Source organism: Herpailurus yagouaroundi, unplaced genomic scaffold, assembly GCF_014898765.1.
Source record: "Herpailurus yagouaroundi ecotype Mexico unplaced genomic scaffold, PumYag 186, whole genome shotgun sequence".
NCBI classification, from domain to species: domain Eukaryota; kingdom Metazoa; phylum Chordata; class Mammalia; order Carnivora; family Felidae; genus Herpailurus; species Herpailurus yagouaroundi.
The window spans coordinates 11,075,802-11,103,711 of NW_024412417.1; the positions used below are offsets into that span (position 1 = coordinate 11,075,802).

Genomic DNA, 27,910 nt, shown 5'->3' on the forward strand with positions numbered 1-27,910 from the left:
ATGGTATAACAATTTTAAGCATTTACTTTTAAAAAATTTTGTTAATGTTTTTATTTATTTTTGAGAGAGAGAGAGAGACAGAGCACAAGCAAGGGAGGGGCAGAGAAAGAGGGAGACAGAATCTGAAGCAGGCTTCAGGCTCCAGCTGTCAGCACAGAGCCCCACACAGGGCCGAACTCACTACCCACGAGATCGTGACCTGAGTCGAAGTCAGACATTTAACCAACTGAGCCACCCAGGAGTCACTTAAAGCATTTACTTACAAAATGTTCTGTATAATAGACAGTGGGCTAATTAAAATGTTTAGATTAATGTGTAAGTGAAACCTATCTCAGTCTCTTTTTTTTTAAACTGAGTTGTGAGCACAGTTATAGAGTGTACAAATTAGAAAAATCTAAGTTTACCAAACCTTACATATTGGGAGATGGGTTGGGGGTACACAAAGGCATATATCTTTTCAAATGGCATATAAACTTGGAACTTCCAAGAAATTCATGATAGTCATTTCATTGATTAAAATAAATACCAAATAATTTCTGCTTTATTGGTTTATTCTCAGTGTATCATACTTAAGATTTGTAGCCTTTGACCTAATAGGAATCAAAATAGAGGTGGTTCGACTTCAAGAATTTGTAATAATCCCTTCACTTTAACACATGAATGTGTTCAATATTGGCGAAAGAACACGTTGCTACCAAAACTGAAATAAGATCCTTGAAACAGAAAGGATGTTGCCATGGAAAAATGAAGTAACACTCAGTGCAGCTGTGATGCATTAATGAATAGGATATTTTTTTTAAAAGATCATTTGTGTTTGGTGTGGCTCAGAGGGTCCCAACCAGATGGTTTCCATGAACATGATCTGACCCCCGGTTTGAGGACTTCTTACTGGCAGATTACTTCATTTTCTTTCCCTTGGATTGTCAGATCCTTACATTAATGCAAAATTTACTGCTGCAGATTTATATTCCCTTACATAAATCACTCAACATTTTACATTAAAACCACAATTTTAGACGTACAGTTTAACAGTTATTTTAAAAGTGTAAAAAGATTTATGTGATAGTTGTAGTATATATTAGAGATGTAACATTATAATAAGTTTGAGGATTTTGGATTATGTATGTGTTTTGGTTCTTATCATTATAGAAATCTCCAGAACACATATCACATTTTAGAAAGTTTATTTTTTAGAGTTGTTATGTATCTCAGAATAATCTATTTTTGAATATATATTGCTCACGTTGTTAAATTTGATGAAATAATTTATTTCTGAATTAGTGGAATTTTGGAATATATTGTTATTTGGAAGTTTCGGCACAACTTAAATTTATTTCACAAGATATATATGTTTATATTTGTATAGTGTGGCATATTAAACTAATTACCTCACATTGTTGAAAACATTTTTTAACATAGCATCAATACCTATATGAAGTGTTAAAAACTGACTCTTTTTAGTTTGACACTATAAGCATAAATAATTGAATAATGAGAATGGTATACTGAGAATATGTTCTCAGTATGCCATAATACTTTGTGCACTTGAACTTCAGCAATTAATTGTGTTAAATATTTAAAAATATAAATGTAATACAGCTGAAACAATGTATGTTTTAGGATAAAAAATGTTGTGATCTTCAATCAATGAGCTACTTAACATATAAACACTTAAATTAGGTTGCAAGATAAAATTCTAGATGAGGTCAGACTTCATGAACCTTATATTTATTTTTATAAAATTTTACTTATATTTTTCTTCACTGAATTCAGTTTGTTCCATGCACAGAAATGTTGAAGCAAAAATGAGTAAGTTTGCTTATTTATAAGCCTGGCAGATTATTTATCATATCAAGGAATTCCAGACCTGTTACGTATCATGCTGTCACTAAGGGCTATATTAACCTCAAGTGAACATATATTAATGTATTCTTAGTTGTCTTTTATAAAATATAGTCTCTTAATTTGCTAGAATATCCAAGTATTTATCAAACAAACAAATTTTAGTTTTTGTTACATCTTGAGATAATGCCTTTGTATGCCATATATTTTGTAGAAAATTAACAGATGACATTTTGTATTTCCTTGAGAATAATTTAAGTATGCTAGGCTGTTTGAGCAGTTTGTGAACCAGGTACAAAATATTACGTTCTAAGAACCAACTAAGACTAATAGACTTGAGCTTATATTGCTTTTGAATTAAGAACTCATGATGAATTTAATTTTTGATTTGAGATCGCTTAGTATTATTTCACCTCTCTAAGGTGCCAGGCAACCTAAGTAAACTACACTGGGGATAAGAAAGCATAAAAGTTTCACATGAAATCAAAATTTAAATAATAATTTGATGTGTGATAAAAGCAGGGAATAATGCTCTAAGTTTCAAGTCTTCTGAATTTCCTTCATTACCATGTATCCATATATATAAAATGTGATATACACACACACTTGAATCTTGGGATACGTGTAAATAAAAAAAGAAAATACATGACACAGACTTGTTATATTTTAATATTTGTCTAGAGATATCATCTGAACATTGGAAACATCTTTCCTTATATTTTAGTTTGTAAAGTAAAAACAAAAGGCCAAATTCACATGGTAATAGCTGCGTGTGTGTGTGTGTGTGTGTGTGTGTGTGTGTGTGTGTTTTAAGTGAGTACAATACAATACTAGTTGGTTCTAAGGCCTTAGTTGGTGTTAATCTAATGAACTGCAAAAGAAGGAGGATTTTCTCACCTTTTTTTGCCAGCACATTTTCTGATTCAGTCGTGTTACTTGGAAATAACTGTGGAAAGGCAGATATGTTTTCATCTCATTTCACTGTGCCTTTTTGATCAAATTCATAGCAAGAAACAATGTCCTTTTAAGTGTTAATTGTGTTCTTCAGTAAAAGTAACTCATAAAGAGGTAAGTATGGCACATTTCTTCTTCTTTTTTTTTTTTTTTGCTTGCCTGTTTATTCTGATAAAGATATTAAGTATTTGAGGATATATTAACTTCCTTATTTAGTCTGTTCCCAATATTTTAATTTTGCTTTTTTTTTTTTCTTCCCCCTAGCTTGAAGTACAGTCTTGTTGTGTATTCATTCCAAATGATAGCCTGCCTTCCCCAAGTACAATTGTATCTGGTGACATTCCTGGAACAGTAAGAAGTTGGTACCATGGACAAACCAGCATGCCTGGAATGCTTGTCCTCTGTATGCCTCAAATAAAGATTATTAGTGCTGGCCACAAGTATATGGAACCTCTGCAGGAGATTCCATTTGTCATTCCACGACCCATCCTTGAAGAAGGTACATTAAAAAATATTCTTCCTATGGTTATATTTGATAATAATATTTTTAGTTTTATTGTTTTTTAATATGCCAGTGCTTATGTAAATGAGTCTTCTCATTGAAAGATCCACATGAAAATAGATTCAGTGATCTGCAAAGTGGATTTAAAAAGAAGGGTGCACAAAGTGAATTAAGTGGTGCTGTTTATTGACATCCACACATTTTAATAAAATTCATGTATGTATAAATAGACTACAAAATATCATATGAAATGCAGAATAATCACTAAAATGTGAAGCATAGACAAATCAAGATGACAGTTGGTTTTGGAAGTTGGCATTAAGCTGAATTAAGAATGATAAGTAGATCTTAATTTAAGCTACTTGATTTATTAATAGATATCATATATAATCAAATGAATATATTATTTACATCAAACATAATATATTTCTAGACTTCTCATTTGTTAAAATACAGTAGATAATATTGTGATGATTGGAGACATGACTCTTCAGTAAATACTTCATTTGTGATACTATAGAATTTTCAGTTGCAAATTCATACCCTTTTGAACTTTGACATATTCATCTCAAACAATCTGTGAACCTGGAAAAGTTTTGAGTCACAAAGTAAATAGTGTGAATCTATATTTTAATAACAGGGTTCAAATGTTTTACAATGGTAAACGGTTCCACACCTTGTTCATATTATTAGCATGTAAGTATATGAATGCTGATATCATTGAGATCACTACACATACTATTATTGAAAAGCAGATATATTCTGTGCAGTTTTTTTTTTTTTAACCTTTTTTATTTATTTTTGGGACAGAGAGAGACAGAGCATGAACGGGGGAGGGGCAGAGAGAGAGGGAGACACAGAATCGGAAACAGGCTCCAGGCTCCGAGCCATTGGCCCAGAGCCTGATGCGGGGCTCGAACTCACGGACCGCGAGATCGTGACCTGGCTGAAGTCGGACACTTAACCGACTGCGCCACCCAGGTGCCCCTTCTGTGCAGTTTTTGACTTTGACTTGATGTTGATTTCTCTTTCCTTTTCTCTGTTTTGGTGTTTCCATTGAAATGTAGTTTTCTTAGGTTTATCAGAAGTAGGAATGATTTTACTGCCAGAAATGAATGTTGGTACTTAATAAAATGAATACCATTATGATAAAATCATAGAATTCTAACAGTTAGATGGAACTTCTTTAGATCTCTTACCTGTGTGATTTTGTTCTTGATGCAAGGATTCTTTTTCTAGCATATTGGATATATCCATTCTTTGATATTTGCTTCTGGTTGTAAGGAGTTCTTTATTATCACAACAGCTGTTGTGTATCATATCAAGGACGTGCTAGCCTCAGAAAACGAGCTGGGGATTGCTTCCCTTTTTTGTTGTTGTTTTTTGTTGTTGTGGTGGTTTTGTTTTTGTTTTTTGGGTTTTTGTTTTATTTTAACTCTGGAATCATTTATGGAAGATTCAAATAGTTTGTCCCTTAATTTTAAAAAAGTCAAACTCATAATATTATTCCATTTAACAGCTTTTTAGACATTATTTACATACACTTTTATGCATACAATTAGATGACTTTTAGTATATTTACAGTTTATACCATCATCACCACCATCAAATTGAGAAGTTTTATCACTCAAAAAAAAATTTTATCACTCAAAAAATAATCAATATACCATTAACAGTTACTCTTTCTCCCTTCATCCAAAACCCTGGCAAATGCTGACCTTCCTGTCTCTATGAATTTGCCTGTTCTAGGTGTTTAATAAGAATGGAGTCACACAATATGTGGTCTTTTGTGACTGGCTTCTCATGGGAAGTCACCATAATGCTTTTGAGGTTGACTTATTTATCAGTCTTCATTTTTATGGCTGAAAGTAATCCATTTTATGGATATACCATGTTTTCTTTATCCACTCATAGCTGGTAGACATTTGTGTTTACATCTTTCGGCTATTATGAACAATACTGCTGTGATAATTTTTGCACATCTTTTCATATGGACATATTTTAATTTCTGTTAGCTATGTACCTAGTAGTAGAATTGTTGGGTCGTATGGTAGCTCTGTGGTTAAGGTTTTGAGGAATTAACAGTCTGTCTTCCAAAGTGTTTCTGCCATTTTGCAATTCCGCATCAACTTATGAAGGTTCTAATTTATTCAAGTTGTAATTGTCTTTTTGGTGTTAACCATCCCGGTGGGTATGTGGTGGATCTCATTTTGGTTGTCATTTGCAGTTCCCAAATGACTAGTGATATTGAGCGTCTTTTCATGTGCTTGTTGGCCATTTGTAGAAGCTGTTTTTTATTTTCTTATTGTTTTCAAATACTTGTCCCACTTTTTAGTTGGGTTATTTATCTTTCCTTTTAATTGAGCAGTTCTTTATATATTCTGGATATTAGATTCTCATTAGATATGATTTACAAATGTCTTCTCTCATTCTATGAATTATCTTTTTTACTATCTTGATTATTTCATTTCCTTTATATTCTTAATTCTGTTCTTCCCTGCTGTATTAGACATTATTCCCTTGCTATTTTTTTTTTCAATCTTAGAAATTAACACTCTTTACACAAAGTAAAATTTGGTTCTGGAAATACTAAGATGCATTTTTAATTTAGTAAATCATACAATAATTTATGGTATTTACTCTCCTCCTGAACAACACACAGGTCTTTAAAGTACTTTAATTCAGCGATTCTCTCCAGATTGACTGGCTATTACTGTTATATATTTTAATTTATCTCTTATTTTTCTGAATTTTGTAAATTTAAATCATTTAAAAAATAATTGCATATATATTACATGTATACAATTAGTGCAGGGTTTGGAAAATTTATTCAATAAATGGCCAGATAGTAAATATTCCCAGTGTCATCAACTATCTGGTTTTTGTAACAACTACTCAGCTTTGCTTTGTAGTACAGAGGCAGCCATAAATAGTATGTCAATGAATTGACACTCCAGTAAAACTTTATTCACAAAATCTGATAATCAGTCACATTTGGTCATGGGCCACCTATGCTAACTCTATACCAATGCCTTACTAGACATTTGTTGTCACAGCCCATTCCTTTCTTCTACCTCAGATAATTTTCCTTCTGCCTTTTGTTTTTTTTTAATGATGTGCTGTTAGGAAACAATTTTTTTTTTGTTTGAAACTGTATTTTGCCTTCTTTTTGGAAAGAAATTTTTTTTATATATATATACAGTTTTATATCTATATGTATGTGTGTGTGTGTATATATATATATATATATATATATACACATATGGTTTCTTACTGATAGTTTTGTTTTGGCCATTAAAGATCCTTTTGTGCTTACTTTTGTTTTTCATTGCCTTTCTGAGAAATTCACCATCAGTTTGTGTTTTTTTTAGTGTCTTTCAGGCAGCTTTAAGGATCTTTTATTTTTTTTTTTTTTTGGCTTTTAAATCTTTGTTCTTTTAAGTATTAGTATTGGTGTCTTTGTGAGCTTTTCAAGTTTTCTGGCATTTTCTCTTCATATATTGCCTCTGTGTCATTCTTTCTACATATATGTTAGACATTTTTTTTTTTTTTACTGTATTGTTCTTGTCTCTTTAATATTTTTCCCTTTGACTTTCTGGCCTGTAGTCTGAGTAATTTCTTTGATATTACAGTTTATTAATTTTATTTTCATCTCTATCTAATGTGCTGTTTTTTGGGGGTAAAACTTTATATAATTCTAATATATCATACAGAAATGAAATACATCAACTATTAGTATACAGCTTGATACATTTCATAAAATAAATCTGCCCATGTTACTAGCTTCTCAATCAAGATCAAAAATTTTACCAAAACCCAGGAGATCTTCTCTAGTCCCTTGCCGGTCTCTGTTACTTCAGAGGTACATGGTATCAGGATGTCTAAAACCATAAATTATTTTTCCTGTTTTTCAACTTTGTAATACTTTATTAAATTTTAAAATTTGCTTATATTTTCATTTTCATTGATTTTTTAAAAATCCTTGCATTTTATTCATAATTTCCAAGGCTTTGTTATATTTCTTGATACATGAATCATTTATTTTATTGTCTGAGTCCTGCTGATTCTTGCCTGTATGCCTAGTGTTGTTCTTTGTGGTTTTTTTTGTTTGTTTCTTTGTTGCTCCTTTTTGTGGGGGAGAGTCTACTTATTTTTCCTGGAAATATTTGTCTAGAAATTTTTTTGAAGATGAGCTCAAAGATTCTTCCTTTGTAGTTCAAATTTATTTCTGATGTATTGGGAGCATTACCAGTTTACAACCACTTGAAACTAGAGGCTTTTATACCATGTAGATAATAAAAATTCAAGTTACAATCTTTTATGAGGCTTGGTTTGTGGTTATATGTATTTTTTTCCACTCTGTTCAAGGTTCAGCTTTCTGATCATGTACAGAGGGTAAAAACAGGGCAGTTTTATTTCTAGTTTATTCTAACATTAATATTGTAGCCATATGCATTAAAATCTTATGTTCTATTAGGTTCTACAATGCAAGTGTCAACAAGGATGTTCCATTTCACCAGGTTTGAAATGCCTCAACCAATTTGTTTTGCTTACCTCTGAGTTCCTGACTTTTCTCAGTCAGGAACCGACTTTATAAATAAATAAAGCCTTAATAAAGCCTTACTTTTTTGGGGAAACTCACTAATGAATTTAAGAAGATATGGAGTGCAGGGGCGCCTGGGTCTTTGTGACACTCATTCGGTTGAGCATCCGACTTCAGCTCAGGTCATGATCTTGCGGTTTGTGAGTTCGAGCCCCGCATCAGGCTCTGTGCTGACAGCTCAGAGCCTGGAGCCTGCTTCAGATTCTGTGTGTCCCTATCTCTCTGGCCCTCCCCGCTCATTCCCCCCACCCCCGTCAAAACAAAAAAACATTAAAAAATTAAAAAAAAAAAAGAAGATATGGAGTGCATGTCTCTGTATGTGTAAACCAGTTCATATAAATTTTATTCATAGTGTGATGTATAAACATTTTATAAATATATTCATCCCTTTTGTTTTTAGCACAAATGTCATTCAAGGCACTAAATCTAGCAGGTTGCTGGAAATACAGTCCCTCAGTGATTTAAAGATGTGACAATATCATATCCCCCTTTTATCTAATGGATTTTATGAAAGGACTGATATATACTGCCCTACTATTCTTTATCTTTTGAATACTCTTTAAAATCCCTGTTATAGCACTTCTGCCAGCTTCTTTTTCTCCTCTTGTATGATAAATTACTTTCTTCTCACCTTGTTTTTCAAATACATTATGAATGACTTAAGGAACTACAGAAGTCTCCATCTTTAAAGCAGAAGGTGTTATATTCTGATATTTTATTCCTAGAACTGAGTTAGATAGCATCTTAGTTTGCTTTGAACATTTAAAAAAAAAATCACACACCAGATGGAGAGGGCAAGAATCAGATAGAAACTTCTAAAGTCTATTTTTCTTACTCCCTGGGAGAAAATAGTGTGACAATATAATCAGCCCTGAAAGCTAAAGTAAAAACAGTTTTTTGTTTTTTTGTTTTTTACTACATGGTTATTCTCATTGGCCAAACCTACCTTGAGGGAAGGAGATTATTTCATGAGATTTGAACATCCATTGTCTAATACCATGTTTTGTAATCCCCATATGTTTGTTTTATCCAGATTTTTTTCTTATAAATGATTTCTAGTTTCATACCTTTGTGGTTGGAAAAGATAATTGATGTGATTTCATTCTTCTTGAATTTATTGAGACTTGTGTTGTAGCCTAGCATGTAATCTGCCCTGGACAATGTTCCATGTGTCCTTGAAAAGAAGTGATGCTTCTGCTTTTGGATAGAATAATCTGTATGCATCTCTTTAGTCCATCTGATCTAATGTGTCTTTTAAGGCCAATGTTTCCTTATTAATTTTCTGTCCTGAGTTATCTCCTCATTGATACAAGTGGAGTATTAAAGTCTCCTACTATTCTTATCCTGCCATCTATTTTTGCCTTTACTTCTGTTAATATTTGCTTTATGTATTTAGGTGCTTCTATTGGGTGCATAAATGTTTAAAAATGGTATATCCTATTGTTGGATTGATCCTTTCATCATTGTATAATGCTGTCCTTTATTTTAATGCTCTCCTTTATTTTGAAGTCCAGAATCATGATGCCTTCAGCTTTGCTTTGCTTTTTTCAGGATTGCTTTAGCTAATTCTACTCCTAAAACCAGTACTGCATTGTATGTTAACCAATTGGAATTTAAATAAAATTTGAAAAGAAAAAAAGAGTCTATTTTGTCTGACATAAGTATTTCTACCCCAACTTTCTTTTCATTGCCATTTGCATGGAATATCCTTTTCCATCCTCTTACTTTGAGTCTGTGTGTGTCTTTAGATTTGAAGAGAGTCTCTTGTAGGCAACAGATATATGGGTTTTGTTTTTTATAATTCATTCATTCAGTCACTCTGTGTCTTTTGATGGGGAGTTTAGTCTATTTGCATTTAAAGTAATTATCCATTGGTATATATTTATTGTCATTTTGTTTATTGTTTCCCAGCTGTTTTTTGCAGTTCTTCTCTGTTCCTTTTCTTCTTTTTCTCTCTTATGCTTTGATTGTTTCCTTTAATGTTGTATTTAGATTTTTTTTTCTTTTGTGCATTTACTAGAAGTTTTTTCTTTGTGGTTACTGTGAGGTTTACACATATCATCTTTTGTATATAACAGTCATTTTAAAGTTCACAGTAACTTAATTTTTAATACATTTCAAAGCTTTATATTTTTACTTTCCCCCACCTTATATCTCATATTTTTAAAGGCATAATTTTTTTTAAATGTTTATTTATTTTGAGAGAGAGAGAGTGCGGTAGAGGGAGGGGCAGAGAGAGAGAGAGAGAGAGAAATCCTTGCTGTCAGCACAGAGCCTGACGAGGGGCTTGGGCCCATGAACTGTGAGATCATGAGCTGAGCCAAAATCAAGAGTTGGACACTTAACCAACTGAGCCACCTACGTGCCCCTTATGTTTCATATTTTTGATGATTAATTTTACATCTTTTTATGTATCCCTGAACTAATTATTATTTTTTTAAATTTTTACAACTTTTATACTCTTTATACGTGGTTTATAAGTAATATGTCTACTACTTTTATTATTTATTTACCTTTTCCAGTGTAATTTTTACTTTTGTATGTTTTCTTATTAAATAGTACATTGTATTTTTAGTTTATTCTTTTGAACATTTCTTGTAGCCTGTTTTAAGTAGATGAACTCCTTTACCTTTTGCTTAACTGGAAAATTCTCAATCTTTCTGAATGATAATGTCTGGGTATAGAATTCTTGGTCGGCCATTTTTTTTCCTTTTAGCCTTTTGAATATATCATGCCACGCTTTTTTGATCTATAAAGTTTTTGCTGAAATATCTGCTAATTGCCTTAGGGGGTTTTCCCTGTATGTAATATGTTGCTGTTTTCTTATTACTCTCTGTTTACCTTTTATCATTTTAATGAGAATGTGTCTTGGTGTGTTTCTCTTTGGGTTCATCTTATTTGGGCCTCTCTGATCGTCCTGGACATAGATGGCTGTTTGCTTCCCCCAGATTATGGATGTTTTTAGCCATTGTTTCTTCAAATAAATTTTTCTTGACTTTTCTCTCTTTTCTCCTTCTGGGACTCGGATAATGAGAATGTTATTCCATTTGATATTCTCCCAGAGGTCCCTTAAAGTATCCTTACTTCTTTTAATTCTTTTTTAATTTTTATGCTTTTTGTTTTCCATTCCTTTGTTTTTCATTCATTGATGGTGCTTCTGTTTCATCCATTCTGCTGTTAAATCCCTCTAGTATACTTGTAAGTTTAGTTTTAATATTTCGTGTTTTCTTATTTTCTCTTTGTGGAAGGAAATTCTTGGTGCTTCTCCATTGCTTAGATAGGTGAGCATCTTTATGACCATTACTTTGAACCCTTTATCTCGTAGGTTGCCTCTCTCCATTTCATTAAGGTCTTTTCCTGTGGATTTGCCTTGTTCTTTGGAATATATTCTTCTGTCTACTCATTTTGCTTGTTTCTCTGTGTTTGTATGTATTAGATGAAATGGCTATCTCCCTCAACCTTGAAGGAATAGTCTTGTGTAGGAGGTGTTTTGTGTGGCCCAGGTGTTTTGTGTGTCCTGTGGCTACCAGAGCTAGTCATTCTATGGGCATCCCCACAGATGTAGACATCCTGTGGGCTGTTTGTCCCCTGGCTTTGATAGGGCTTCAGTTGGTATTGTGTGCAAGGTGGGGCTCTAGGTACTCACCTGGCTTATGTATCTTGGCTACTGCATGGGGAGAGTGGGCTTCCAGCTGCTTGCCTGTTCTGGTTGTGGCTTGCATTCTTGGTGGATTGGGCATGACTTGGGATACTTATCCTGCTTTTTTTACATCTTGGGTGCTACATGGAAGTGGGGAGGGGCAGGAGGCTCACCCAGCCTGTTCAAGGTGAGTGGTGGGCAGACCACACCTACCCACTGGTGCCAGAAGCCTAGAAGGGGTCCACCTAAAATGGTACTTGTTGGCTCCTTCACCAACAAGGTAGGATGAGAATGCAAAAATGGCTGTTGACAGCACATCCGTCCATAGCTGACTGCTTTTTTACATTTTTAAATTATTTAATTTAAAATTACAGATTCCTGTCTCTCTTTAAAATTAGTAAATGGGTCTCCCTGTGTTATGGTCTAGGGGCTTTTTCTTGTTTTTGTGCTGGATCATAGGGCAAATGAGTTTGTGGGCAAACCCTTTAAGAACAGATCTTTGTTCTCTAATGTACTGTGATTCTTCTGGTCTTAATCTTTATTGGTATTCAAAACTAGACATTAAAATTGTTTTAATGTTCATTCATTTTTGAGAGAGCACGAGTTGGGGAGGGACAGAGAGAGACACACACACACACACACACACAGAATTCGAAGCAGGCTCCAGGCTCTGAGCTGTCAGCACAGAGCCTAACATGGAGTTCAAAGCCATGAACCCTGAGATCATGACCTGAGCCAAAGTCAGACACTCAACCAACTGAGCCACCCAGGATCCCCAAAACCAGACATTTTACACCTTGTCTCTACTATGCCTGCCTCCAAGGTCAGGATTCTTGATTTGGGGCACAATCCCTTAACTTTTCCAGGGTGTATTCTGTATTTGTAGGAACCCTCCCTCATGTGCCTCCTCTGAGGTGGTTTTTGGGGCAAGGTGTGTCTGCCTTCCCACTCTTCTACGTGTGTCTTTCTTGGCTTTTGAGTGGAGGTGCTACTCATCTAGTTCATGGATCCTAGAGGAAAAGCATGCCATATGTAGTTATAAATTTGTTGTGTCCATGGGAGGAGGTGAGTTCAGGGTCTTCCTATGTCACCATCTTGAACTCTCTCATGAAGAATTGATGTTAACAAACCTACAGTGTGTGTGTGTGTGTGTGTGTGTGTGTTTTATTTGAGAAAGGAGAGAGGGTGGTATTTATGTGTATGTATGCGTTGATATTCTTAGGTTGCAAGGAACAGAAATCAAGTCAGGAGAACTTAAACAAAAATGGAACTTATGATTCATTCTCCACATATTCTATTACAGAAAGCAACTTTAACTTTTAGTTAAAATTTTGATACTAATCTCACTATTTGTCTCTGGTAATAATGAGCACCATGCTTTCAATTAAAACTTTCTCTTATTTCTTTCTTTGTTGTTTTCCTTGTCCTCACAACTCCTCTTGAATTCTTTTTTCTTGCTTTGTCTTTGGTGTTGCTTGGTTATTCTGAGTTACAGATTTCTCTTGAAACTAATTTATCGAAACCAATTATTTAAACTTACGGAATGAATAACAATAATATTTCCTATGTAACTAAATTTTTGTGCTTCAAACCATTTATTTGATGGAAATATTTAAGTATATTGCACGGTGTGTGTGTGTGTGTGTGTGTGTGTGTGTGTGTGTGTGTGTGTGTAGTGATGGGTTGTTAATCATACCGCTCTGATTTACAAAGGAAATTCAAATCCATTGTTTCTGTAGAGAAAAGTAGGGCTGCTCTCCCCACTGCTTGCTACTGCCCACCCTCAGCCTCACTATCTTTTTCTGTGTTTAAACAAGGACAACTCTACTGTTGCAGGGTCTTAGCATATGCTGTATATGTGACTGCCTCCTTCTTGATCTTTTTTCTAGCCTTTCTTCTCACTTTTTAGGCTTCTATGTATTTAACTTGCCAGCTCCGTCTGTTCTGTGATGTTACTGCTTCTGACTCATCACTCTTAATACTCCTATCCCTATTTTAATTATTTTTGTTCAGCTCCTGATTGCCCTCCTAGGGTAAAAAGTGTAAGAAGTGTATCTGTCTTGTTCACGGTACTATTCCTATCATTTAGCACAATTTAGCACAATGAATGGCACGAAATAGGGGTTCACTAAATAGTTGTAGAGTATGCTATTCGGCAAATAATTTTTGGTTACTGTAAGGAGAAAAAAGAACTTAAAGAATGAAAAGGTAAATTTCTGATGTGTCTTCAAGTTCATAAATAATTGAAAAAAAATTATTTGTCATTATGACATGAAAAAAAAGAAAAACAATTACAAAATGATCAATAGAATGAGCATGGAGGGTTCTCCTAGATTTCAGGCATAACTGAATTTGGACTTCAAAAGTTCATAATGAGGAGCTGTTTGTTGAAATGTGTCATCTGATTTCAATTGCCATAGAAAGGGAGAGATGATCTCTAATGTGGTCAGATCCAATCTGTATAGGGTGTTTGGGTCAAAATCAACATCTTGAGTTTCATTACGAAGCATTTGCAGTGAGGCTTGCAGATGTAATTTGCTACATCTATCTCACACCTCTGAGCAGATGGGTTTCTACACTGTGCCTAGTAGAGGTTTGTTTTTTCTTCTTTGAAAGAGTTGCCTGCAACTTTAATAAAATATTTTGACAGAAATGGAATATTGAGATCATTTATAAATTAAAACTTTGCTATTGTTGGCTTTAGTGAATTTTCATAGAAACTGATGTTAAAATTGTTGAGCATCTATGAAAAACAGAAAGTTTTCCCATGTAATTCTTTTTTATCTTTTTGGTTTATATTGTTCTATCTTGAGTTTTTTAATATCTTAATTTGATAATTATAATTTCTACTTCTTCTGAAAGAAGATGTACTATTACATTAGATTTTTTCCAGTTTTACTCAATGTCTTTAATTGTAGTCCTTAATCCATATGTAAATAAGATACCTTGGGGAAAAGAAGAAGCTCAGAAAAAAGCTTAAGATTTGTTCTCGATGCTGCTGCTGTTAAATCTCTTGGATACCATCATGTATGTATTACAAATGAAGTTAAGGTGTTGAAATGCCTAAATGTTGTTAATACAATTGCTGTATACATCATTATTTTCTCAATAGCTCACATCCATCCTGCTCCATCATTTGTTTAGTCATGGATTCTGTGACTTTCAAAGACTTGAGAATGAACCTTACTTAATTGCTTCCCTGTCAGTCAATTTTGTATTTCCCAACAGCCCCCCACACACATATGCGATCAATTTTATAAACAAAAACAAAAATGGCAGAACTAGTGTATATTTTACCTTTAAAATATATAATTTAGGGGCGCCTGGGTGGCGCAGTCGGTTAAGCGTCCGACTTCAGCCAGGTCACGATCTCGCGGTCCGTGAGTTCGAGCCCCGCGTCGGGCTCTGGGCTGATGGCTCGGAGCCTGGAGCCTGTTTCCGATTCTGTGTCTCCCTCTCTCTCTGCCCCTCCCCCGTTCATGCTCTGTCTCTCTCTGTCCCAAAAATAAATAATAAACGTTGAAAAAAATATATATAATTTAAAATTCACTTAAGATCATAAAAATGGGTTTTTGAAATGATACCAAGGTAACATAGTTTCATTAAAGGAATTTTTTAAAAATTGGGATATAATTGACACATAGCATTGTGTAAGTTTAAGGTCTATAACATATCAGTTTGCTACATTTATATATTGCAATATGATTATCATCATGGTGTCAGCTAACGCTTCTGTAGGTCACATAATTATCATTTCTCTTTTGTGATGAGAACATTTAATACCTAGTCTCTTAGCAACTTTAAAGTATGTAATACAGTATTACTGACTATAATCAGTAAGTTGTACATTAGGATTCCAGAACTTTTTCATCTTCTAGTTGCAAGTTTGTAACCTTTAACAGCATCCCCCCAATTTTCCCACCCCTGAGCCCCTGGTAACCACCATCCTACTCTCTGTCTCTGTGAGTACAGCTTGTTTAGATTCCATATGCAAGTGATATATAGTATTTGTCTTCCTCTCTCTGACTTATCTCACTTAGCATAAGTCTTCAATAAAGGAACTTTTAAAGCACGAATATACAAGAGAGAAAAATCACTTTGGTGATAACCAGTGTTAACGATTTAGTTTTGTATTTCTTCCCAGAGCTTGTTTTTTCTATTTTGTTTGATAAATATATACATACATATACGTATATAGTATCCATGTTGTAAAATGATTATATTCATGATGTACAGTTAAGATAATAACTCCTGATAAAATTTTCAGTACTTTCTTTTCCATTTATTATATTCTGCACATTTCACAGTGGCATAACATGTTTTGAAACCATTTCCATCTAAAAGTAAGAGGATTCAAAAAAAATCTGCCTTAACTCTTGGGTTTAGTGTATGTGGACTTTGTCCTTTGTAAATCATATTTTCTCAGGTTACAAGGAACAGAGAAAGTCAAATCTTAGGGAAGGGGTTTCAGTGATCTCTAATCATCAATAGAAGAGTCTCAGAAGTGATCATTAGCGACCAAAGTATGCCAGAGAGTGGAATGTAAATGAGGACCTTGAACAATAGTAGCTCTGCTCACCCACTGACAAGTTGGGCTTGACTGTTTCCTTTTCCACTGTCCTTATATTTTTAAATACCTCTTTTGAAATATAATTTACATTCATAATATTTACTCATTGTATGCCTACAGTTCAGCGATTTTTGAGGAAATGTATAAAGATATGCAACCATCACTACAATACCGTTGTATAACATTTCTGTCACCTCAGATTTTCCTTATGTCCATTTTGCAATTAATTTCTGTTCCCCACACTCCAGTCCTAACCCCCTATTGATCTGATTTCTGTCTTTATAAACTTGGCTTTTCTGGACACTTATTAAAAGGGAATCATACAGTATGTAGTTTTTTGCATCTTAAGACCTTATGTATTTATGTATCAGTGTACCCAGGGTACACTTTTTTTCACTTAGTATAATATTTTCATTAAAAAAATTTTTTTTACATTTATTTATTTTTGATAGAGACAGAGCACAAGTGGGGGGGGAGGGCAGAGAGACAGGGATACACAGAATCCAAAGTGGGCTCCAGGCTCTGAGCTGTCAGCACAGAGCCCGACATAGGGCTCAAACTCAAACCACAAGGTCATGACCTGAGCCAATGTCGGACGCTTAACCGACTGAGCCACCCAGGTACCCCATCACTTAGTGTAATATTTTTAAAGTTCATTCATGATATACCATGTATCATTATGTACCATGTACATAATGACAATTATGAGTAATAATTCTGTGGTTATGTCACATTTTGTTTATTAATTTTACAGTTAATATTCAATTGTGCAGTCATCAGTTTTTGACTATTATGATTAATGCTGCTATGAACATTTGGGTACATGAATTTATATAGACAAATATTATTTATCATGGATAGAGTCTTTGGGGTAGAATTACTGGATTTTACAGTAACTTTTTATTGAACATTTCAAGAAATTGCCCAACATTTCAGAAGTGATTGTACCATTTGACATTACCACTATTAACGTATTAGAGTTTTACTTTCAATATATCTTTGCCAGCACTTGGTATTTTTGCCATTCTAAAAGAGTATGTAGTACTTTATTGGGGCAGTCAGTTTGCGTCTGTAATGACTAATGTTAATTGACTTTTTTCATGTACTTACTACATATTTCCTTAGTGAAATGTGTATTTAAATTGTCCATTTTTTAGTTATCTTCTAATTTTTGAGTTGTAAGAGTTCTTATATGTTCTAGATGCAGGTCCTTTTTCAGATAAGTTATTTACTAATATTTTCTTCTAGGTTGGGGCTTTTGTTTGCATTTTCTTTTTTTTTTTTTTTTAATTCAAATTCCAGTTAGTTAGCTTGCAGTGTTATTTGTTTCAGGTATACAATATAGTAGTGATTAACCACTTTGATACATCACCAGGTGCTCATCACAACAAGTGCACTCCTTAATCCGCATCACTTATTTTACCCATCCCTCCACCTGCCTCTCCTCTGGTATCTGTCAGTTCTTTATAGTTGAGTCTGTTTCTTCATTTGCTTCTCTCCCTCTTTACTTTTTTATCCTCTATGCTTGTTTGTTTTGTTTCTTAACTTGCACATATGGGTGAAATCATATGGTATTTGTCTTACTGACTGACTTATTTCACTTAGCATAATACTCAGTAGCTCCATTCACATTATTGCAAATGGGAAGATTTCATTCTCTTTATTATGGTTGAGTAATATTCCATTATGTATATATATACTGCATTGTCTTTATCCATTCATCAGTTGATGGACACTGGGGCTGTTTCTGTAGTTTGAATTTGCATTTTCCTAATATTTTTATAACTTAAATTTTAGAATTTAATAAAATCCTCTTTCATTTTCTTTATTAATTGTGCTTTGGGTGACTTAGTTTTAACTCTTACAATATGGTCTATGGTCCTTTTTGATGTTTTTTTTTTTTGTATGATATGAGGTAAGAGTCTTAAATTCATTTTATTATATGTGGATATTTAATTTTCTTAGCATCATATTCAAAAGATTGTCCTTATGGAACTGTCTTGGCACCTTTGCTGAAAATCAGTCAACCACAAATCTAAGTCACTTTTTCCCCCCTGTACTCTCAATTCTATTCCATTAATCTATATGCCTATCCTTGTGCCTGTACCACACAGTGATAATTACTGTGGTGTTATATTGTCTTTAAAATTATGTACTACAAGTCGTCCAACTTCCTTTTTTTCTTTGAAATTATTTTGTCTATTTTAGATTCTTTGCATTCCTATGCAAGTTTAAGCATTAGCTTATTGGTTTCTACAAAAAAGAGCCTGCAAAGACTTTGATAGGAATGGCATTTAACTTACAAATGAAATATTGGGGATATTTCCCATCTTGACAATGTTGAGTCCTTCAGTTTATGATCCTAAAATGTTTCTCCTTTTATTTATGTCTTCAATTTTATTCAGCAGTATTTTGCAGATTTCAGTGTCTTGAATGCCTTGCATGCATGTCCTTGTTAAAATTTTAAAATGCATTTAAGTTGCTGTGAATGGAATTATGTTTATTTTCATTTTTAAAATTTTTCATTGCCTGTATCTAAAAGTATAATTTTGTATATTTCCCTCATATCCTGTGACCTCACCAGACTTGTTTATTCTAGTTGTTAGTGTGGAGTCTCTGAAATTTTCTATAAAGTGAGCCATGCCATCTATGAATAAAGACTCTGTTACTTCTTTGTTTCCAATCTGCACGTCATTATTTTTTTCTTTTGTTTTTACCTTAGTACATTGGCTGGAATCTTCGGTACAATGCTGCGTAGAACTATTGAGAACACATATCCTTGCCTTATTCCCAAGTCTAGAGAGAAAGACTATAGAATGTCACCACTAAGTATTATGGTAGCTATGTATTTTTCATAGATGTCCTTCATCAGGTTAAGAAAGATCCATTCTATTCCCAATTTTTTCAGGCTTTTTACCATGAAATGGTTTGAGTTTTTTCAGATGCTTTTATGAAACCATTCAGATACTGGTGTGTGTGTCTTTTACTATTAATATTGCATATTAATCAGTTTTACATAATTAATTGATTAAATGATTAAACTAATTTTGGATTTGGAGATGGATCCTGCTTGGTTATGGTGTATCATCTCTTCATATGGTACTGGACACAGTTTGCTTTTTTTTTTTTTTTTTTTAAGGATTTTGTATATATTTTCATGACAGATTTTAGTTTATAGTTTCCTGGCAGCGTCTGCCCTGGTTTTCATAACAGGATAATGCTAGCCTTGTAGAATGAGTTGGGAAGTCTTTCCACCTGTTCTGTTTCTGGAAGAGTTCCTGGACAAATAGCATTATTTTGTTAATTTTGGCAGAAATCACCCTTGAAGCCCTGGGGAATGGGTAGACCTTTTTTTGTAGAAAGTTTTTGAATTAATAATTCAATCACTTTATTTGTTTCGGGTCTATTCAGAGTTTCTGTTCCTCTTCTAGTCAGTCTTAATAAATTGTGTCTAGGAAGTTATTCATTTATCTAAGTTTTCTAAATTGTTGCGGCATACAGAATTGTTCACAATACTGTATTTTAATCCTTTTAAATTTCTTTAGGGTTGATGTAATATTCCTCCTTTAATTCTTCATTTTAGTAAGTTGTGGATTCTCCTTTTTTTGAGGTTAGTCTAGTTAAAGGGTTATCACATTGCTGATCTATTCATAGAATCAACTTTTAGCTTTATTGTTTTTCTGTTGTGTTTCTTAAGGGGATAACTTAAGTTATGGATATGAAATGTATGATACAGACACTTAATACTATAAACTTTTCTTTAAGCATTATTCTAATTTCCAAATACTGTTATTTACTTCACAATATTTTGAATTTTCCTTATGCTTTCTTCTCTGGCCCCCAGTTATTTAGAAACCATGCATTGTTTAACTTCCATGTATTTGAAAATTTAAGGTTTCTATTTTTTCCTGTTTTCTAATTTAGTCCCATTGTGGTCTAGACCATATATTTAATAATTTCAATCCTTTTAACTATATTAAGACTTGCATTATGGTCTATCATATGGTCTATTGTGTTCCATATGTGCTTCAGTGAATTTTCTACAGTAGTTGGTGCAACATTCTATGTATGTTAGATCAAATGGGTTGATATTGCTTTATACTCTTCTGTACCAATGCTGACTGTCTATCTACTTATTCTGTTATTGAGAGTAGAGTATTGAGATATTCAAGTGTTACTGTTTAGTTGCTTAGCTTTAAATCTTGTCAGGTTTTGCTTCATATATTTCCCTATCAAATGTCTTTCTTTCTATAATACTTTCTTAAATTTATTTTGTTATTTATTATAGTTATTCCAGTATTTTTGTGCTTATAGTTTTTATGATGTATCTTTCCCATCCATTTACTTTAAATTTTTAAAAATATTTTATTTGATATTTGAGAGAGAGTGTGTCAACAGGTAAAGGGAAGAGAGAGAGGAGGAGAGAGGATCCAAAGTAGACTTCATGCTGACAGGCTAACAACTGCAAGCCTGATGCAGTGTTTGAACTCATGAATGTTGAGATCACGAACTGAGCTCAAGTTGGATGCTCAACTGACTGAGCAACCCATGTTCCCCTCCCCCATCCTTTTACTTTAAATGTAGTTCTGTTTTTGAATGAAGGTAATTAATTTAGTTAGGTCTTGCTTATTTTTGCAGTCTGAAAATACCTTATTTTTAAGTGAGGTGTTTAGACCATCTATATTTTGTGTCTTATTGACATATTTGAATAAAATGGGTCATTAGCTATTTTTTGTTTTGTGTATTTTGTTCCTCTGATCTTTTTTTACTGCCTCCTATATCTGAAATGTATATTTTAGTGTACAATTCTATTTTCTCCATCAGTTTTTCTTTTTACTATGTATTGTTTTTTATAATTATGGTTCTCTTTTCTGAGGAAACTGGATTTTATCTCTTTTTTTAATGTATTTATTTTTGAAAGAGCAAGCGAGCAAGTGTGTGGGAGGGACAGAGAGAGAGAGAGAAAGGGGGGTACAAAGGATTCCAAGTAGGTCTCACGCTGACAGCAGTAAGCCTGATGCAGGGCTCAAACTCACGAACCATGAGATCGTGACTTGACCAGAAGTCAGACACTCAACTGACTGAGCCACCCAGGGTATACACCCTACTGTATACTTTTTTAAAGGTGACTCTAGGAATTGTATTATTATGCTCCTGAATTTATCACACTTTAACTTAGATATATTTTAACTTAATCTTTTTTTTTTTTTTTTTTTTTAGTTTCAGGTTTTTATTCCAATTTTCCAATTGTGATAAATCAGCTTTGTCAAGATTTGAGAATTTGGGGGAAATATTGGATGCCCTATCTGCCATATACTTTAAAATATTTAAGTTTGCAAACTTTTTAAACTGATTCAAAAATATTTATTGAATGTGGTAATATTCTTGGCATAGGGATTAAACTGAACTTTTTTTTTTCAAATTTGTTTTAAATTCTAGTTAGTTAAAATTTGTGTAATATTAATTTCAGGAGTAGAATGAATGATTAATGATCTTGCAGTTGGTCAGATCGAACCCAGGTAGCACTCTGTGCTGACAGTGTGGACCTGTTTGGGATTTTCTCTCTCCCTCTCTCTGCCCCTTCCCTGCTGCCTCTCTCTCTCTCTCTCTCTCTCTCTCTCTCTCTCTCTCTCTCTCTCTTTTAGAATAAATAAATAAGTAAACTTAAAAATTAATGATTCATCACTTACATATAACAGCCAGTGTTCATCACAAGTGCCCTTCTTAATACCCATCATACATTTAGCATTTAGCCCATCCCCCAACCACTTCCCCTGCCTCGACACTCAGTTTGTTCTCCGTTGTTAAGAGTCTCTTATGCTTTGCTTCCTTTTCTTTTCTCCCTCCTTCCCCTATGTTTGTCTGTTTTGTTTCTTAAAATCCACTTATGAGTGAAATCATAGGATGTTTGTCTTTCTCTACTGACTTATGTTGCTTAGCATAATGTACTCTACCTACATTATTGCAAATGGCAAGATGTGATTCTTTTTGATAGCTGAGTAATACTCCAGTGTCTATATTTACCACATCTTTTTTATCCAGTCATCAGACAACGGACATTTGGGCTCATTCCATAATTTGGCTGTTGTTGTTAAGGCTGCTATATGTGCATGTGCCCGTTTAAATCTGTATTTTTGTATCCTTTGAGTAAAGACCTAGTAGCTTGATTGCTGGGTCATGCAGTAGTTCTATTTTTAACTTTCTGAAGAATCTCCATACTCTTTTCCATAGTGGCTACAGCAGTTTGGATTCCTACCAACCAACACTGTAAGAGGGTTCCCTTTCTCCATATCTTCACTAGCATCTGTTGTTTCCTGTGTTGTTAATTTTAGCCATTCTGACAGGTGTGAGGTGGTATCTCATTGCAGTTTTGATTTGTATTTCCCTGATGAGTGATATTGAGCATCTTTTCATGTGTCTGTTGGCCATCTGGTTGTCTTCTGTAGAAAAATGTCTATTCATGTCTTTACATTTCTTCACTGCATTGTTTGTTTTTTGGGTGCTGAGCTTGATAAATTCTTTACAGATTCTGTACACTAATCCTTTATCAGATATTTCATTTGCAAATATATTCTCCCATTCCATAGGCTGACTTTTTGTTTTGTTGATTGTTTCCTTCATTGTGTAGGAACTTTCTATCTTGGTGAAATCTCAATAATTTATTTTTGCTTTTGTTTCCCTTCCCTCTGGAGATGTGTCTAGTAAGAAGTTGCTCCACCCAAGGTCAAAGATGTTGCTGCTTGTATTCTCCTCTAGAATTTTGATGGTTTTCTGTCTCACACTTAGGTTTTTCATCCATTTTTAAATGACTTTTGTGTATAGTGTAAGAAAATGATCCAGTTTTATTTTTCTGCATTTTGCTGTCCAGTTTTCCCAACACCATTTGTTGAAGAGACTTTTTTCCCACTGGATATTCTTCCTGCTTTAATGAAGATTATTTGACTATATAGTTGTATGTCCATTTCTGGGTTTTTTTATTCTATTGCATTGATCTCTGTGTCTGTTTTTGTGCCAATACCATACTGTCTTGATGACTACAGCTTTGTATTATAGCTTTAAGTGTGGAATTGTGATGCCCCCAGCTTTGCTTTTCTTTTTCAAGATTGCTTTGACTGAATAGAGTCTTTTGTGGTTCTATACAAATTTTAGGATTGTTTATTCTAGCTCTGAGAAGAATGCTGGTGGTATTTTGGTAAGGACTGCATTAAATGCATAGATTTCTTTGAATATTATAGATATTTTAACAATATTTTTTCTTGTAATCCATGAGCACAGAATGTGTTTCCATTTCTTTGTGTCATCTTTAGTTTCTTTCATAAGTGTTCTGTCGTTTTCACAGTACAGATCTTTTACCTTGTTGATTACATTTATTCCTAGGTGTCTTATGGTTTTTGGTGTTTTTGTAAATGAGATTAATGCCTTGGTTTCTCTTTCTGCTGATTTGTTATTGGTATATAGAAATGCAACGGGTTTCCGTACATTGATTTTATATCATGTGATTCTGCTGAATTTGTGTAATAGTTTTAGCAGTTTTTTGGTGGAGTCTTTTCTTTCCAGGTTTTCTACATAGTGTATCATGTTATCTGGGAATAGTGAAAGTTTAACTTCTCCCTTGCTGGTTTGGATGCCTTTTATTTCTGTTTGTTGTCTGATTGCTGAGGCTAGGAATTTTAGTACTATGTTAAATAACATTGATGACAGTGGACATGCCTATCTTGTTCTTCCCCATAGAAGGAAAACCTGTCTGTTTTTCCCCATTGAGGATGGTACTAGCTGTTGGTCTTTCGTATGTGGCCTTTTTGATGTTTAGATGTTCCCTGTATCCCTACTTTGTTGAGGTTTTTATCAAGAATGGATGGTTGGTGCTAGATGGGTGATGGTTATTAAGGAGAGCACTTATTATGAGCACTGGGTATTGTGTGTAAGTGATGAATCATTGAATTCTGTGTCTGAAACCAATATTGCACTGTGTATGTTAACTAACTAGAATTTAAATAATATTTGAAAAAAAAATACAAGAATGGATGCTGTATTTTGTCAGATGCTTTTTCTAATGCATCTAATGAGAGGGTCATATGGTTCTTATCCTTTCTTTTATTAATGTGGTATATCTTGTTGGTTTTCAATTATTGAACCACCCCTACAGCCCAGGACAAATCCCACATGATCACAGTGAATAATTTTTTAATGTATTTTGGATTCAATTTGTGTAGTATCTTGTTGGGAATTTTTGCATTCCTGTTCATCAAGGATATTGGCCTGTAATTCTCCTTTTTAGTGGGATCTTTGGTTTGAGAATCAAGGTAATGCTGGTGTCATAGAATGAGTTTAGAAGTTTTCCTTCTATTTCTACTTTTTGGAACAGTTTAAGAGGAATAGACAAACTCTTCTTTATTTTTTTTTTTTAATTTTTTTTTTCAACGTTTATTTATTTTTGGGACAGAGAGAGACAAAGCATGAACGGGGGAGGGGCAGAGAGAGAGGGAGACACAGAATCGGAAACAGGCTCCAGGCTCTGAGCCATCAGCCCAGAGCCCGACGCGGGGCTCGAACTTACGGACCGCGAGATCGTGACCTGGCTGAAGTCGGACGCTTAACCGACTGCGCCCCCCAGGCGCCCCGACAAACTCTTCTTTAAATGATTGGTAGAATTCTCCTGGGAAGACATATGGTCCTGGACTTTTGTTTGTTGAGAGATTTTTGATTGCTGATACAATTTGTTTGCTGGTTATGGGTCTGTTCAAATTTTCTATTTCTTCCTGGTTCAGTTTTGGTAGTTTGTATGCTTCTAAGAATTTATCTCTTTGTTCCAGATTGCCCAATTTGTTGGCACATAATTTTTCATAATATTCTCTTATAATTATTTTATTTCTGTGGTGTTGGTTGTGATCTCTCATCTTTCATTCATGATTTTATTTATTTATACTCTTTCTCCATTTTTTTTTGAAAAGTCTGACTGCCCGTTTATCAATTTTACTTATTCTAGCGAAGAATCAGCTCTTAGTTTTATTATATATGTTTTCTTTTTAGATACTATATCATTTATTTCTGCTCCAATCTTTATTATTTTCTTTCTTCAGCTGGCTGTAGGCTTCATTTGTTCTTTTTCTAGCTCCTTCAGGCTTAAGATTAGGTTGTGTATTTGAGACTTTGCTTGCTTCTTGAGGTAAGCCTGCATTGCTATATAATTCCACCTTGTGACCACCTTTGTTCCATCCCAAAGATTCTGAACTGTTGCATTTCATTTTCATCTGCATCCACTTAAAAAAAGTTTTGGATTTTTTAAAATTTCCTGGTTAACCCATTCATTATTTTGTAGGGTGTTCTTTAACTTCCATGTATTTGTGGTCTTCCCAAATTTTTTCTTGTGGTTGACTTCAAGTTTCATAGCATTGTGGTCAGAAAATATCCATGGTATGATCTCTGTCTTCTTGTACTTGTCACCTGATTTGTGATCCAGTATGTGATCTATTCTGGTGAATGTTCCATGTGCACTCAAAAAGAATGTGTATTCTGCTTTAGGATGCAGTGCTTTGAATATCTCTCTGAAGTCCATCTGGTCAAGTGTGTCATTCAAAACCATTGTTTTCTTGTTGATTTTCTGCATAGATGATCTGTCCCTTGTTGTAAGTGGTGTGTTAAAATCCCCTACTATTATGTTATTGTATTGGTATCAATGAGTTTCTTTATCTTTGTCATTAATATATATATATATATATATATATATATATATATATATATATATATATATATATTTGGGGGCATACATATTTACAGTTGTTAGATCTTCTTGTTGAAAAGATCTCTTTATGATGCCCTTCTTCTTCTCTTGAGTCTTTGTTTTAAAGTCTAATTTCTCTAATATAAGTATGGCTACTCCAGCATTCTTTTGATGTCCATTAGTATGATAGATGTTTCTCCACCCCCTCACTTTCAGTCTGCACCTGTCTAAAATGAGTCTCTTTTAGCTAACATATAGATGAGTATTTTTTTCATCCATTCTGATATCCTGTGTATTCTGATTAGAGCATTTAGTCCATTTACATTCAGAGTGATTATTGATAGATATGAATTTAGTGTCATTGTATTACCTGTAAAGTCATTTTCTTCTGGAGATTTTCTCTGTTAATTTCTAGTCTTTGTTGCTTTTGGTCTTTCTTACTCAAAGAGTCTCCTTTAATATTTCTTGCAAGGCTGGTTTAGTGATCACAAACTTCTTTAGGTTTTATTTGGGCAACTCTTTATCTCTACTTCTGTTCTGAATTACAGCCTCGCTGGATAAAGTATTCTTGGCTGCATATTTTTCCCATTCAGCCTGTTGAATATATCATGCTTCTCCCTTCTGGCCTGCCAGGTTTCTGTGGATAGATCTGTTGCTAATCTGTTTTGTCTTCCCTTGTAGGTTAGTGATTTCTCTTGGTGCTTTCAGGAGTCTTTCCTTATGTTTGTAGTTTGCAAATTTTACTATGATATTCTTAGTGTTGGCAGGCTCTTTTTGATTTTGATGGAAGTTCTCTGTGCTTTCTGGATTTGGATGTCTGTTTTTTAACCCAGATTAGATACATTTTCAGCTATAATTTGCTAAAACGAACCTTCTGCTCCCTTTCCCTCTCTTCTTCTTCTGGGACTCCTATGATACAAATGTTATTATACTTTATGGAGTTGCTGGTTCCCTCAGTCTACATTTGTGATTTAACATTTTTCTTTCCTTCTTTTCAGCATCCTTATTTTGCATAATTTTATCTTCTATATCACTTATTCCTTCCTTTGATTCTTCTATCCTTGTGCTTATTACATGCTTTCTGTTTTACATCTCATTTGTAACATTTTTATTTCAGCCTGACTAGGTCTTTTATCTCTGTAGTAAGGGTCTCTCTGGTCCTTTCTTTGTTTTTCTCAAGCTCAGCTAGTATCCTTATAATTATTGTTTTAAATTCTGGTTCAAACATATTACTTATATCTGTTTTGATCAGCTTCCTGGCTGTGACCTCTTCTTGTTATTTCCTTAGGGATGAATTCCTCCGTCTTTGCATTTTCTCTATGACTTTGTCTTTTGTGTGTTAGGAAAGCATGTGCCTTGTCTTATTTCCATTAGAGCTGAAGCTCTGCAGCACTTTGGTCAGTAGACCTGGAACATGTGGGGTGTTTGTGCTGGTCTTCTGGGGAAGAGGTCCACTATTGTTCTGGCTCTCAATCACTTGCCCTAGTAAAAAAGACACCTGCAGTACACAAGGGGGCGGCCCCCCCCCCCCTTAGTGTCATCAGCTCAAACCTCCACTTACTGAAATCTGGCTATGATGATACCTGGGATAAAAACAACATCAGCCTGCTCTCTTCTCTGGAGGGGGAGGTTGTACCTTCCACTGTTCAGGAAGCCCTCAGAGAAGAGCAATCTCCTCTCTTGCACCCCAGGCTTTTGTCAGATGCTTGCCTTCACTGTGTCTCTGTCTGAGTCATTTGACTGCCTGGTAGTGCAGAGCTCCTGTGTTTTACCTCAGGCACATGTGTGGGTTTCAAAACTCCAAATTTTAGGAATGTGGCATGGCTTGGACCCATGCTCATCCTCTGTGGGAGGGTTTCACCATGCTGTAGCTGGTGCTATTTTGTTCTAGAAGGGCAGTTGCACCAACGTGCAGGGGCTTGGGAGTCTGCTGAGGTGCAGCAAAAAGCTGGATTCCAGGTTAGCTGCCCTCAGTCAGTGTCTCAGCTCATTTGCTAATGAATGCAGCCACACAGTGGTGCCCCACCAACTCTTTTGTCCCCTGAGAGACAGTACCATCAAATGCACTCCAAGAAGGG

General features: G+C 34.3%; 1 protein-coding gene across 10 annotated transcripts in view; it reads left to right on the forward strand.

Moving 5' to 3' along the window:
• Nucleotides 1-27,910, forward strand: part of VPS13B (vacuolar protein sorting 13 homolog B) — a 795,663-nt gene that overhangs the window by 380,669 nt on the left and 387,084 nt on the right. For all 10 annotated transcript variants that reach the window (XR_005796430.1, XM_040494097.1, XM_040494098.1 and 7 more), the window contains one exon: nt 3,061-3,295. Coding sequence is in view for 9 of the 10 variants with exons in the window: in XM_040494097.1 (XP_040350031.1) it covers nt 3,061-3,295 (235 nt within the window). In the remaining variant the exon portion in view is untranslated. The remainder of the gene's footprint in view (nt 1-3,060; nt 3,296-27,910) is intronic.